This window comes from Anolis carolinensis, chromosome 2 (assembly GCF_035594765.1).
Source record: "Anolis carolinensis isolate JA03-04 chromosome 2, rAnoCar3.1.pri, whole genome shotgun sequence".
In the NCBI taxonomy this organism is placed as follows: Eukaryota; Metazoa; Chordata; class Lepidosauria; order Squamata; family Dactyloidae; genus Anolis; species Anolis carolinensis.
This window is the reverse complement of record NC_085842.1, coordinates 211,477,928-211,493,632: the sequence shown is the minus strand read 5'-3', so window position 1 is coordinate 211,493,632 and position 15,705 is coordinate 211,477,928. Positions and strand designations below refer to the sequence as shown.

Genomic DNA, 15,705 nt, shown 5'->3' with positions numbered 1-15,705 from the left:
AATTAATTTGCAGAGGTTTTTGTAAGACTGTTTTATGATCCATGCAGTCAATAAAGAGCTGAAACAGATTTCAGATATTGACAAGACTTTTAGAGGAGCAGTAGTAATTCTTTGTAGGAATGCATGGGCCTGCCTTTAATATTTGTTATCCTTCTAGCCCACTGTTATCTGGTTCAACTAGCAATGGCTTTCTACATGAAGCCGCTGGGAGAGATCATCCGGAGTTTCGGGGTGCGGTGTCATCTGTACGCAAATGATGTCCAGCTCTGTCACTCCTTCCCACCTGTCACTAAGGCTGTTCAGGTCCTGAACCGGCATCTGGCCGCTGTGTCGGACTGGATGAGGGACAACAAATTGAAATTGAATACGGACAAGACAGAGGTCCTCCTGGTCAGTCGTAAGGTTGAACAGGGTATAGGGTTACAGCCTGTGTTGGACGGGGTCGCACTCCCCCTGAAGACACAGGTTCGCAGTCTGGGGGTTCTCCTGGACTCATCATTGAGCCTGGAGCCCCATGTCTCGGCAGTAGCCAGGGGAGCCTTTGCACAACTGAGACTTGTGCGCCAGCTGCGCCCGTTTCTTGGGAGGTCTGACTTGGCCACGGTGGTCCACGCTCTGGTTACATCCCATTTGGCTTACTGCAACGAGCTCTACGTGGGGCTGCCTTTAAAGATGACCCGGAAGCTCCAATTAGTACAACGGGCAGCAGCCAGACTAATAACTGGGGCGGCTTACAGGGAGCGTACCACCCCCCTGTTAAGCCAGCTCCACTGGCTGCCAATGTGCTACTGAGCCCAATTTAAAGTACTGGTTTTGACCTACAAAGCCCTAAACAGTTCCGGTCCAACTTACCTGTCCGAACGCATCTCCTCCTATCAGCCCACGAAAATCTTAAGATCATCCTGCTCTCGATCCCACCTGCCTCACAAGCACGGCTGATGGGGACGAGAGACAGGACCTTCTCGGTGGTGGCTCCTTGGCTATGGAACTCCCTCCCCAGTGACATCCGGCAGGCTCCATCCCTTCTGGGGTTTAGAAAGAAGTTGAAGACATGGCTATGTGCGCAAGTGTTTAATGAATGAACTCAGGTAGCGTTGACATGGATTGGATTAAGGCTTTTGCACAAGGTCTGATGAATGATTATCATATATATTTGGCGTTGCACAGTGTTAAATCTTTTATATATTGTATTTTACTATGTTATTTAACTATTTTAACTGTTTTATTATTTTATTGTATTATGATATACTGGTAGTGATCCTGCCAGTTGTGTAAGCCGCCCTGAGTCCCCTCGGGGAGAAGGGCGGGGTAGAAATATTGGAAATAAATAAATAAATAAGTCCTAGGAAGGCATGCACCCTTGTTCTGTTTGACAAATCCTTGCTTGTACAGAGCTGCCTGGGACTGAACTACTGGCCTGTTATTTTCCTTGTTCCACAGCTGGGGCCTTTTGAAATAGAAAAGAGGAGTTCTTTTGCTTCTCCTAATATTATGTGGACCATGAAGTACACTGGGAAAGATGTATGGTAAAATGATTCCCTGCCCTGTGCCCTGAATATTTTCTCGTTCTCTTTTAAACCGGCGAGCAGCTGTGAGATCCAACCCCACGATTAGCCTGAATCCTTGCTAATCTGAGGAACTGGAGGCCTGGGCTGTGACCAAATCAGATGCAACAGGGACACGAAAGACTCAGATTGTCAATCCTCTCCTCCCTTTTATTTTTCATTTTCTTACCTTTAGCAGATCAAGCGCTCGGCGCGCATGTGTGGTGAATGTGAGGCTTGCCGACGCACAGAAGATTGTGGTCAGTGTGATTTCTGTCGCGATATGAAGAAGTTTGGGGGGCCCAACAAGATCCGCCAGAAGTGCCGTCTGAGGCAGTGCCAAGTTCGGGCTCGGGTGAGTGTCCCTGTGGGCCTTCTCTGCCCAGAAAGTCATTGCATGTTTTCTCTATGGGGCACTTTCTTGGCTGCTGTGCCTTAGACAGGCAGCCACCTCAGACTGAAGCTGTTGATTTGTGTGTAGCTCACACGTGATTGTTTTCCCATTCTTTTCTTCCTAGGAGTCCTATAAATATTTTCCAGCTTCGGTAAGTTTCCTTTTTCCCTCCTGGTTTTTTTTCTTTCCTTTTTCATTTAAAATTCAGGATTTAAAAATAGATGAGTGTTAAGTTGGGACTCCTGGTTTTTTTTTCCTTAGAAAGGGGATCAGAATGAGAATGAGGTCTGGTCTATACATGCAGCAGAATGAGGTGGTGAAACAGGTGCTCAGCTGACACTGGTTGAGAGTACAGTTAGCCTTCCACATTCACTTGGGTTAGGGGCACAAGACGCCAATGAAAGTGAAAAACCACAAATTAAAAACATTATATATTTTAAAATTTGAGATCACATATTTCTAGGAATTTCAAGAAATGCATTTACGCTTCAGTAATAATGCAATTTGACACTACTTGAACTGCCATGGCTCAATGCTATGGAACACTGAGAGTTGTACAGTAGTTTTTCAAAGCCTTTAGCCTTCTCTGTCAAAGAGGTATTGGTGCCTCACCAAACTACAACTCCCAGGATTCCATAGCATTGAGCTACAGCAACTGAAGTGCTGTCAAACTGTATTATTTCTGTGGTGCAGATGCACCCATGATTTTCCAGCATTACTTTCTGGTCAACTTTCGATGGAAACTGACTATAGAATTGCATTGGAAACACCTAGAAATTCCTAGGAAGGAGTTCTCTCTATAAATCTCTAAATTTTCTAGCATTTCTGGAAGAAGTTGACAGTAGAATCACTCTGGAGGACCTAGAAGTTTCTAGAGATAGTATTTTTAAACTGAATCTGTGAATAATCAAATGTGAATCAAAAGCTGAAACTGCAAATGTAAAGGGATGGCAGTACTGGTCAGATACTCTATTTCTGCACATTGAAGAATCCAGAATTTGGAAAGTGACCAGTTAACACTCTTAAGAACTTTGATTTTTAATTGTTTAGAGAAATATATTTTATTGATATATCAACAATAAAATACTTCTTACATAATCAGAGTCCTCTGTCTTGTTTAGAAAACACATCATAACTTATTTATTTATTTACTTGCTTTATTTCTATCCCACTCTTCTCACCCTTGCAGGGGACAATCACATATAAAGGATATGACATATACTCACTGAATCATGTAAACATTATTTTAGTGTTGGCATTACTCTAATACAAGAATTTTAATCCCACTTAAAAGTTCAATACATATACCGTGTTTCTGAACTTCTACTTTACATTTGGAAAAAATAAGCACTTCTCAAAACCTGCAAATATCCTTATTTTCATTTCTTATATATTGCGGGAAATTTTCCCATTATTTCATAAAATTATTTATTGATTTCTCTCTCAAAAATGTAGACAGTTTATCCATCTCACTAGTCTAATAAATTCAAGATCCATTTTTCAGCTGAGGGAGTCTTCACATCCTTCTATCTCTGGGCAAATAACTTTGCTGCTTTGAGTATATATTGCGATAACTAGTATATATCAAAAAAGGCTCTCTTTGTGGCTCTTTCTTTCCTTCTTATCTCTCATATATACCTTCATCCTCTCTCTTTTCTTTCTTTTCTTCTTCCCTTGCTTTCCCTCATACTCCTACTCTTCCTTCTTCTCTTCTCTTCCATTCTTTCTCTTTCTTTCCTTTCCTCCCCTCACCTGCCTTTTGCACTTTCCTTCTTTCTTTCCTTCCTTCTCTCTTTTCCCTTCTTTCCCCTCCCTCCCATATATGTGTCACCTAGTACCAGCCAAACCACTTCACTTCCTTTCTTTCCCAGTGAAATCACTTCACCTAACAATAGCCAATCCTACACCTAGCCATAGCCAATCCGTTTTGTTCTTTTTCTTCTGCTCTGGAACTGAAAAGAGTAGTTATTTTTTGCTCAAACTCCTTAGTTATTTTAAGTTGGAAAATGAGGGGTCTGTATTCCAAGTTTGGTCTAGATCCATCAAGTCACGTAGGAATTTTTGTGATACGAACATACCAACCAATATACATAAATACATGCATACTTTAACTTTTATAGAGTTTTTTTCTGTTTTTTATTTGATCCAAGACCGACTAGATATTTAATGATTGTAGTTACCATTTAAAAAAACAACTGTTTCTTGCTCTTGATGAGTTACTAAGTAAACTACTTCGTAAATGTAAATAACTCCTAAGTTATTGTAATAATTTTTTAATTTTTTAAAATAAACAGAATGCCAGACTCTTCTGAATTGAGAGACAAAATATATGTACAAGTTATGAGCTCCAGGCTGTAAAATGCAAAAATAAATTAAAACAGGTAAAAGTTATACTATAGAAGGAGTGGCATTATCCTGAGTTACTTTGCAGTTCTTCTGCAACTTAATTATATATTAGCAGTTACAAATAGGAATGTATTAGAGTAACCTGTTGGTAGTAAACTATGGCAAAAATAAGCATTTAAAATCAGTTCCTACCAGAAAAAGACATCTAGGGTCCCTTTCAGTAGTAGTGCTTCATGTTTAGGGGATCATTCACAAAAAGGGTCTTCTTTGTCTTCTGTCCAAAATATTGAGTCCATTCTGTTACCTCATTTCCATCTCGTTTTGCTGCATGTAAAGATAGAGTCTGACTTTTAGTAGGTTAGTGTAGGGAGGGAGCCAGGGACCTGAGAGCATGTTTTGGATGGATCATCAACTGTAGGTTTTGCAGGGGGATGGAGCCATGCTTCTTGAACGTTACTCCGAGCCTTTTCTCCCTTCTTCTTAATCTTGGAAAATAAGTGGGTTTTGGGATTCTCTTTGCCTATTGCGCTTTTTGCTATTCAACATCCCGCAAGCTCCCGTTTTCTCTGTTGACTGCTGCTGAGCACAGGAAAAGAGGGGTCTACTTGTGCTATTTCAGTGCTTCGTGCTTATGGAGCCAGATCAGTGGCTTCTTTAATGCTCTCTCCTCTCTCTCTCTCTTTTCTTCTTTCCCTCCTCTTCTCTCATTGCTTTTTCTTACCCTTCCCCCCTTCCTACCCCAATTTCCCCAAATGCTCAATAGATGTTACGGGGGCGGGAGGATGATCTGCAGATGCTAAAGGAACAGCTTGAGTCGTCTGCCACACCCGAACCTCTCTCGGATGATGATCTGCACATAGATCCCGATTTGTATCAGGAGCTTTGCTCAGGGGCCTTCGATGATCAGAACCTGGTGAGAGCTGGGGTGGACCCATGTTCTTGGGATGCCTGGGTCAGGCTGGCCCAACAGTCGTGTTGGAATGCTCTATCCTAAGACAGTGTGCATTTGAGGCTCTTTCCACCCACTTCTTCCCACGCAGTCCCTAATTCTGCGTTCTGATATGATTCCAATCAAGTATGCTGGAGAAATGCAGGCAACTATCTGGCTAAATACTTTGTATCAGTATGTCATCTGACACTATACATGATCATCTAGAGCTCCCAGCTTGTTCATATTCTCTTCTTGTAATCTTATACTATGGCTATATTTTTAAAAGGCTCTTCGGCTCATTCTTCTTTCATCTCCCTCAAACATCTAAATCCCCCACATCTGTCTTTTTCTAAATTCTTTGCTTTCCAGTGACTAACTTCCTAATACCTTCCCAACCCTTAGCCTCTTCACCTTGCAGCAGACAGGACTTCCTGTAGATCACATGTGTCAAACTCAAGGCCCGCAGGCTGAATCCAGCCCGCCGTGTCCTTTTATGTGGTCTTCCATAACTCCATCTGTGGATATAAGACCCCTATATTTAGGCAGAAGGGTTGATTTATTTGCTTGCTGTTTACATCGTTATTTGACCTATGTAGTCTCAGTTCGGTCATTCCAGCAAGATTTCAATCTTGGTTGTGCCATGTGTCGTTCATGGAAGGATGTTTCTGTGACAGGGCAGGAAATCTGGATGTTAAAACTGTGGGAGAGTGAATAAGTCCTTTACATTTTAGTAGCTGCCATTTTGTATGCCCCCCCTTCCCCCATGCATGTGCCTGCTTTTGCCCAGGAAGGAAGAAACAGAAAAGGTGTTGCCTGGGAGGCAGGGTGACCCATATTTGCCACCTCTTGACAGTCCTGTTAAAGCAGCTGAGAGAGGGGAGGTGGAATGAAAAAGGTCCAGAAATCACTTGAGCTGAAATAATGGCCCAACCAGGTGTGCACACATACCTTTCCCCCGAATTATTTTGAATTTGTGGTTGCTTGAATCTGTGGATGAGAAAAATTCAGTTACAGAAGGCTGGCTATAATTGGTTACACATTTATCCCCATATTCATGGGGGTTAGGGATACAAGACCGCCACAAAAGTGGAAAGATTGCTAAAGTCTTCACCCCTCCCCGCCCCAAACGCATTGTTTTCAGGAAGCATCCTAGCCGCTCAGTTGTGTTGCATCTGTGTTCCTTTGCAAGACAGAAGCAGGTGGCTAGTGTGTTCTCAGAGACTGGAAGAGCACAAAGAACTAGTGGCAAGAGTTTACCAAAAGTGAGCCTTTTGCTCTCCAGGGATGTGCCCTATTCCAACCTAAGTGCCCTCCCCCTTCCCGGACCTTTTTTTTCTCCTGCCATTTTGGCACAGCTCTGTGGTTCACTGAAAAAAAAATTCCCATTTAATTGTGAATGATCAGATCTGTGAAAATTAGAAGTTAGATCTGTGAATGTGGAGAGCCAAATATAGTAGTGGTACCAACAGCCTTAGAAGTCATGTGAGACAAGTATCTGCACCAGTCTAGGACACTGAAGACATGTTTCTTTGTGGCCAGAAACTTTGCTGATTTCACCTCTTGTTACTTCGGACAAGCAAATTTTCCCAACTTTTTGCATAATAGTAAACATTAGAAAACTGCTTATGCAGGGCAGCACTCCCAAATAGTAGGACCTAATGGTTTTTTTTTTTTTGGTCTGATCCATTTAGGAAGTCCAGTGGAACGACTGCATATATGCTACGTGGGCACTCTATGTGAGGGGTTCTCAACCCCTCTTTAAAGCAAAAGTTTCTTGTGGAGCCCCAAGAAATGTTTATATATTATATGATCTATATATATAAAAATGTAATGTTCATTTTACTATGGAGTAAACAACAAAACCACTGAACCCAATCACACCAAATTTGGCCACAAAAGAAATAATCATCCAAAACATGTCTTTCAATAAAAACCCCCCTAGAAAAATAGTCCAAATTACAGAGGATGAGGAAGAGCCTTTCTCCCCCTAACTGCCAGTTAAAAAGGTAGGCTTTGCTGCCTTTACCCCCCCCCCCCGCTGCCTTTAGGCCCCACCCTCTTCGTATCCTAGCAACTCCCTCAGCCAAAATGGCGCCCAGGGCACAGGCAGATCCACACTGCCTATAAAATATAGATTACCTGATTTGAACTGGATTATATGACAGTGTAGACTCAAGGTCCTTCCACATAGCTATATTACACATTTTTAATCTTATATTATCTGCTTTGAACTGGATTATCTTGAGTCCACACTGCCATATAATCCACTTCAGTGTGGATTTTATACAGCTGTGTAGAAGGGGCCTCATATAATCCACTTCTAAGCAGATAATATAAGATTATAAATATAATATGAAATAATTACTGTGGTATAATAATACAGAACAATATAATCTCTAAAACCAGGACAGTAAATAAAGAGCAACACCCTGAAAGCAGGGAAATTGGGAATTCCAGAAAGGAAACAATCAGGGCCAGCCAACACTTCCCAACAAAGGATACCCCCAGGCAGGAAGCAGCCAGGTTTTGAAGCTGCAAGGCCATTAAATGCTAATCAAGGTGCCTAATTGCAGCATTCATACCTGTCACACCGAGACTATTAATTGCTATTCAACCTGGCTAACCAAGGATTCTGCAAGGTAGAAAGTGGCCAGGCTTGCAAGCAGCAAGGCTATTCAGTGCTTTTCAACCTGGCCAACCAAGATTTCCCCTAGGTGAAAAATCCCCAGGCTTTGAAGCCACGAGGCTACTTCATCCCATTCAACCTGGCCTAGCAAGAATGCCCTATGTAGAAAGCAGCCAGGCTTTTAATCTGCAAGACTATTCAGTGCCATTCGATCTGGCCAAACAATGATTCCCCTACAAAGGAAGTAGCCAGGCTTCAAAGCGGCTCTTTGATTGAGGGTGCTACTCCAGCGCTACTCCAGGAATCATAGAATCATAGAATAGCAAGAGTTGGAAGAGACCTCATGGGCCATCCAGTCCAACCCCCTGCCAAGAAGCAGGAAATCCCATTCAAAGCACCTCCGACAGATGGCCATCCAGCCTCTGCTTAAAAGCCTCCAAAGAAGGAGCCTCCACCACACTCCGGGGCAGAGAGTTCCACTGCCGAACAACTCTCACCGTGAGGAAGTTCTTCCTGATGTTCAGGCTTTGGCCAGGAAAGGCCAGGCTTTGAGGCTGCAAGGCTATTCACTGCTATTCCATCTGGCCAACAAATGATGCCCATAAGCCACAGCAATGCGTGGTCGGGCAAAGCTAGTATATTATATATAATACATATATCTCAGGCATTGGCTGGGCTAGTGATGGATGGATGGTGTTTGTGTGAACTAATTCACACAGTGCAATAAAATAAAATAAAAATGCAATATTTAAAATGAACATTTTTTCCTAATATACTTTTTTTCTAACAGCATATACAATTAACCATTTTGAGTACAGTATCTAAGTCAGGAAAGTACACTGCATTTTTTAAAAAGAAAAGAGAAATTATTGATGTTTTAATATAGCTTATAAGTAAAATCATTAAAAATGTTAACATTTTACATAGTTGCTAAGCTAAATTAAAATGCACGGTAATAAAATTCTTCCCATCTAGTTTTGAACTTTCCCCACTTAAAACATATTATGCTTATAATTCTGTTGCAGTCTTCTATCTACTTAAGTATATTTTGTTTTATTTCCCTCCCCCCATCCCTTATTTTTTTCTTGTGCCCCCTTCACCTTGAACAACTCATCTTATCCTTTAATTCCAAAATGTCATTGTTTCTTTTGCAGGTTTGTTCCCCATTCCTTCAATGAATATAAACTCAATACATTTACTCCATATATTCCAAAAATCTGTTACTTCCATATTTCCTTTTTAACTTTAATGTCAGAAGTCAGTTTATCATTAACCACTATATTCCAAATTTCTCTATGAAAGAACAATTTTTACTAACATAAACGTAACTGTATTTCAGTAGAAGACATCTGGGGTGATTAAGCCCCATCTGCCATGCAGGAAAAACACAATAGAATCACCTTCAACAGATGGCCATCCAGCCTTTGCAATAACAATAATAATAGCAGAAACCCATGCAGGAAAACACTATCAGAGTACCTTCAACAGATGGCCACCCAGCCTTTGCAATAGTAGTAGTAGTAGTAGTAGTAGTAGTAGTAGTAATAATAATAATAATAATAATAATAATAATAATAATAATAGGACAACTCTAGGGGCCATCCAATCCAACCGCATTCTTCCATGCAGGAAAGGCACAATCAAAGCACCCCCAACAGATGGCTATGAACAGTATCTGTGGTGATGGCACTTGACAGCAAACACTGTTGTGTATTTGAGCTTATATGGCTTTGATTTGATGCATCTTTGGCTTGTGTCGAGCCACAGGGAGAGGCGGATAATAAATAAAATTATTATTATTATTATTATTATTATTATTATTATTAGTAGTAGTAGTAGTAGTAGTAGTAGTATCATCGTTGCTCTAAGAAAGTTAGTTTTGGGCTGCAACCCCCAGAATTCCCTATCCAGTTTGGCCCACTTCTTGAGGGCTGGTGTCTCAGAAAACTAACACTGCTCTTAAATCCCCTTTTCAAAGTGATTCTCTCTCAAATCAGCTTTCTAACCCAGCTGTAATTCAGAAAGCAAAGAAACAGGGACGGGGGGGGGGGGGGGGGGGGGTTGCTCCTGCAGCAGAGGAGATGGATGTTCTCTCTGCTTTTTGGCTCTTTTAAGCATTTTGATCCAGGAATGGCAGGAGTTTAACTAGACCTCCATAACTGTTGAGGGAGAACTCTTCACTTCTCTTTTCCATTCTCTTAGCCATGGCTCAGTGACACGGACGATGGGCCCTTCCTTGATCCCATGTTGCGGAAGCGTGCTGTGAAGGTGAAGCATGTCAAGCGGAGGGAGAAGAAATCTGAGAAAAAGGTAGGATACCAGAATGATATGATTGTTATGTAAAGAGCACCTGGCTGGGTAATAGAGTCGATCCTTTTTACAAAAGGATGGGGAATCTTCACTCCTGGACTACATCTTTCATAGTATTTTACCATTGGTCATATTAGATGGGACTAATGAGAGTTATCTGGGGTAGCCAAATGTTCTCAACTCCTTTTCCAAGGGACAAATCACACTTGTGAGTCAAATTGGGCAGATCTGTCTTGAAGACATGCAACAAGATTATTTATGTTTCTTTCCTTCCTTTTCAAAATGAAGAACTGAGGCCTCATCTACATTGGCCACTTAAAGCACTTCAAAGCTAGATTCAAACTGTAGCAGCCAGACAACAAAGTTACACAAAAGTGTGTGAAAGAAAGCCCTTAATGCACACCAGTGCTCTGTGCAATCACCGTCTCGGCCTCAAACTGGTTTCAGGATTCCTTATGTAATCATCTGCACAGTGAAGCTACTTTCGTGAATGCTGGTTTGAAATTGCATTAAATCGTCAATGTAGATGGAACTTCAGTTAGCCAGTCTCAAACGTATTGCCAGTGAAAATGACAAAATAAGCACTGCCTTTTTAGAGCAGGTCAAACTCTGCTTATTTCATTCTTCTAATAAGAACTACAACCAGCCAGATGCCTGTGGACATGTAGAACCAGATGAACAACAATGTGAAATAAGGTTTTCAAAAAATGACACACTTAAAAATTACTTGAAATGAACCATACCAATCCCTTGACCCCAAATCACATAGAGACTGATATTGCTATTTATAAAAGTTTAGGAACATGCCTTAAATTAGATTAGACTAATGGTCCAGATCGTGTAGTGTTTTCAATGTCAAGAATGGACAAGGTGCAGCCCATGGGTTGCATGCAGGCCTAGGACTGTTTTAAATAAGTGAACCAAAGGTGACTTCCATTCACTCCCAGTGGCCAAAAAAGCCTGTCCTGGGCCTAAAAAGGCTTAAAACATGACACCTAAAACCATGGTGAAAAATGCTTTCCCCAGGGGACTTTTGTATTAGATCCAGCAGGGTGTGTGTGTAACATTAGTTAGGTTTTCTATGGGGCTAATATGACCTTCCATAGTTGTTCATCCCTGTCTACATCATGGATAGACTACTGATATTGTGGGAAATAACCATAATTCCTCACCAGGCTGGCTGGATCTAATGAAACCTAGAGTCCTATCATCTGGAGTGCACTGGTGCCTGCCTCTGGCCTGCAAGTAGTGCAGAGGGAAAAGTCTGCCCCATCACCAGTATCCAGTATGTTACTTGGCAAGACCAAGGACAGAAGCAAGTGCCTTTTGCCCTGCAATTTATTTGCTCTGTTTCTACACTACAGCTCTTCCTAGAGCAGCGTTTCTCAACCTGGGGGTCGGGACCCCTGGGGGGGGGGGCGGTTGAATGGGAGGTTCAGAGGGGTCACCAAAGACCAATATTTTCTGTTGTTCATGGGGGTTCTGTGTGGGAAGTTTGCCTAATTTGAACGTTGGTGAGGGTTCAAGAGGCTCTTTGATTGTAGGTGAACTACAAATCCCAGCAACTATAACTCCCAAATATCAAGGTCTATTTCCCTCAAACTCCACCAGTGTTCACATTTGGGCATATTGAGTATCCGTGCCAAGTTTGATCCAGATCCATCATGGTTTGAGTCCACAGTGCTCTCCGGGTGTAGGTGAACTACAACTCCGTAACTCAAGGTCAATACCCACCAAACCCTTCCAGTATTTTCTGTTGGTCACGGGAGTTCTGTATGCCAAGTTTGGTTCAGTTCCATCGTTGGTGGAGTTCCAAATGTTCTTTGATTGTAGGTAAACTATAAATCCTAGCAACTACAACTCCCAAATGACAAAATCACCCCCCCAGCCCCACCAGTATTCAAATTTGGGTGTATTGGGTATTTGTTCTAAATTTGGTCCAGTGAATGATCCTGCATATCAGATATTTACATTACGATTCATAACATTAGTGCAATGAGTTATGAAGAAGCAACAAAAATAATTTTTTTGTTGGGGGTCACCATAACGTGAGGAACTATATTAAGGGTCGCAGCATTAGGTGGGTTGAGAACCACTGTCCTAGAGGATCAGATCTGGTCAGAAAGTGCATTATGATACAAATATATGCATACGCACACACATACACTCATAGTACGACCCCCACATCTGAAGGGGGTACATTCTAAGACCCCCTCCTATTTACCTGGAATTGTAGGCAATCATGAATCCTATATATTGACTATACTTGAGCTCGAAGCACACCATTGAATTGCACTGGAATGCCTACAGAAGCCCACAATATTTCCAAGGGCAAGTATTTTTTGGAGTATGGGTATGTGAAATTACGGGTATTGAATTCTTGGATAAGGAAGTTGTGCTGTATAGACATGTAGACACACAGAATTCTGCATCATACTTATAATTTGTGTCAGACTATCTGAGCATATAGTGCTATTAATATATCTAATACAAGAAAGGGATAATCCTCTAGTGACCTGTTTGGTCAGCAACAGCTTCCCTGATCATAAAGGCAGTGGGATAGAGCTGTAAAACAGCTTAATCTGAACCTAGGTCCCAAACCCTGGTTCACTGGGTGTCTTTGGGTCAGTTTCACTAAGCCCGTTCTACCTCTGCAATGTTGTTGTTGAGGTCAATGAACCTTAAGGTCTTTGGTGGAAGGGCAGGATAACAGATATGGCCAAAGTACAGTGTGTGATGATGTGAATGGTGGTATCAGAGAGAATGGAGGAAAAGACAGCCTTCCATTACCTATGCCAGGCTAGATGACACACATGCTCTCTGGGTAATGCAAGAAGGGAATGAGACTTAAGTGGGATTGCCTGTGTTTGAGGATCCTCGGTAAAATGAATGTTCTTCTGTTGAAGACATGATAGTGATGTCATCCACTAAATCTAACTGCTGTTTGCTATTTGGCCTGCAGAAGGATGAGAAATACAAGCGCCACAAGCAGAAGCAGAAGCACCGCGACAGGTCTAAGCATGCTGAGCGGGTAGATGTCAAAGACCCTTCCTCTTTACACCAGTGCCTTGGTCCTGGCTGCATCCAGGCTGCTCGAGTCAACTCCAAGTACTGCTCTGATGAATGTGGCATGAAACTGGCAGCTAAGTAAGAGATTAACCTCCCTAATGCTGCCTCTTCCTGCCCCCCCCCCCAATTTCTTCTCCAATTAACTTTGCATTTCTGTTTGCTTACTAACATAGACTGACTGTAAATATGATGTGACACATGGAGGAGATGTGGTAAGGGTAGTGAGGAGAGTAACTGCATTTTGAGACATAAAACCAGGACATGGTTGATGTCCTTGGGAACCTGCTTTCTATCAACTTCTGTTCTCAGCTAAATGAAAGGAATACCTATGATAATGGAAGCCATAAAATTGTAATGGGCAGTGTAAAATCTCTCTGTGTTGAAACTCAGGGAGCAAATCTATTTCTTCTTGTGGGAGTCTTCGTTGCTTCTTTTCTGATCTGAACCCTGCATCCATATACACAGTTCATGGTCTCCAAAATGGTTCAGAAACAAGATGGGGCCTTAATATCCCCTTTGTCTTCTATGGGGATTGGGTGGGTGGATGGGAAGTGAGAGGGGTTAGTAGGTTCCTCGTCTTATAGCATACTAACTTAGGTACTTGGCAATGCCCAGGTTTGTTATTTTGTAACACTATTAGAAATGGGCAGTTTGTTTTTGGATTTTATGAATGGACTCATTAGAAAATGCATAAGGATGTGAGTGAACTACAACTCTCATCATCCCCGCCCTGCCAGTATATCAAGTTAGTCATGATGGGTATGCATGCCAAGTTTGGTCCAGATACATCGTCAGTGGGCTTCACAGTGTGCTCTGGAATGTGGGGTGAACTACAATACACATCATCCTGGGTCAATCCCTTCAAACTCTGTCAGTGCTTAAAAGTTGTTCATGGTGGTATGTGTTCCGCATTTTGTCCATATCTATCCGTGGTGGGAGTCACAGGGATCTCTGGATATGGGAGCAATTTTGAAAAATGCATACAAACATACATCGATAGAAGATACATATACTTTTTATAATATACGTAGACACACACACACATATATCAAGGTTGAGAATTATGCTGTTCTTCAGATGATGTTGGACTGCAACACCCAATATTCTTCACACTTGGCTGTGTTTGTTAGTGGTTGTGGGATGTCTACCACGATCTGGAGGCCCATATGATTTCCGTCCCTTATTGCCCTAAGGTGTCTTGAGGCACCTTCCACTTACAATGCAGTTGACAAATAAATTTAATAAGCTACCTTGAGTTGTGTGGTGCTATCTCTTTCCCCTCCACTGCATTGACTGGTGCCACTTTGCTCTCTTGCCTAGCCGCATCTACGAGATCCTCCCCCAACGCATCCAGCAGTGGCAGCAGAGTCCTTGTGTGGCAGAAGAGCATGGCAAGAAGCTCCTGGAGCGGATACGGCGGGAGCAGCAGCAGGCACGACTCAGGCTTCAGGAAATGGAACGCAAATTCCATGAATTGGAAGCCATAATTGTCCGGGCCAAGCAGCAAGCCATCAAAGAGGATGAAGAGGTACCTGGAAAACATGGGGGTGAAGGGGACTGGGAGCTAGGAAGTAGGCGGTTCCTTACAGCAGAGGTGGGGATGAATGTGCTTGAGGTGGATTAGTACAGTCTTGTGGCATCCTATCTATCTATCTATCTATCTATCTATCTATCTATCTATCTATCTATCTATCTATCTATCTATCTATCTATCTGGATGTGAATTCACTGGTTCCTTTGAGTGTCAGTAGTGTGGAACTTATCTCCATAGCAGTGAGTATGTTCTTGAATCTCCTCATAGTCAGAATGGATTTATGAGAACTAGATCTTCAAAAGCAATTGACACTTTTCTTTATAAAGCTAGCCAGAACTTTGGGACCTAGTACCAATTTCTAGTCCCATTGGGATGTGCACATAATGTTAGTTTGCCAAGTTCCCAGTTGCTGGCTATAGGCTAGAGGTTCCTAGATTGTATTAGTGTCAAACCAGGGAAACTTTGATACTGTTATGGTTCAAGGGAAATCCCATTTGTCTGATATATTTTTAAAACATTTTTATATATACATTTTTCTAGATACAGTACCTTCATTCATTTCTATACCCCTTCAAAATGTGGGAGATATTTACGCCCCACCCTGTATCTTTGATTAATTTATATACAGCCTTTCCCTCTCAATATGGGACCCAGGGTGGTTTACAACATTGTTGAAGCAATTTATTTTTAAATACCATTTTAGTATATCTACTGTAGTTTAATTTTGCTTTTACCACACTGCTATTATTTAATTGCTTTTAAATTGCTTTTTAACTTTTGTATTGCACCTTTTAAACTTGCCTAGTGTGGAGTGTTAGTTGCGTTGAGTCCCCACGGGGAGAAAGGTGGGGTATAAATAATAATAATAATAATAATAATAATAACAACAATAACAACAACAACTAAAAAGCTGATGATACAGATGTTAACATTGTATCAACTGCCATGTAA

General features: G+C 41.7%; 1 protein-coding gene across 6 annotated transcripts in view; it reads left to right on the top strand.

Moving 5' to 3' along the window:
• cxxc1 (CXXC finger protein 1) overlaps positions 1-15,705 on the top strand; it is a 29,162-nt gene that overhangs the window by 6,575 nt on the left and 6,882 nt on the right. Inside the window, exons 5-10 of one of the 6 annotated variants that reach the window (XM_008103572.3) lie at positions 1,744-1,899; positions 2,063-2,089; positions 5,048-5,197; positions 10,044-10,151; positions 13,114-13,298; positions 14,541-14,748. In XM_008103572.3, coding sequence (XP_008101779.1) covers positions 1,744-1,899; positions 2,063-2,089; positions 5,048-5,197; positions 10,044-10,151; positions 13,114-13,298; positions 14,541-14,748 — 834 coding nt within the window. Of the gene's footprint in view, positions 1-1,740; positions 1,900-2,062; positions 2,090-5,047; positions 5,198-10,043; positions 10,152-13,113; positions 13,299-14,540; positions 14,749-15,705 lie in introns of all 6 variants that reach the window. The other 5 variants (XM_008103571.3, XM_062971667.1, XM_062971666.1 and 2 more) reach the window with 5 other exon arrangements.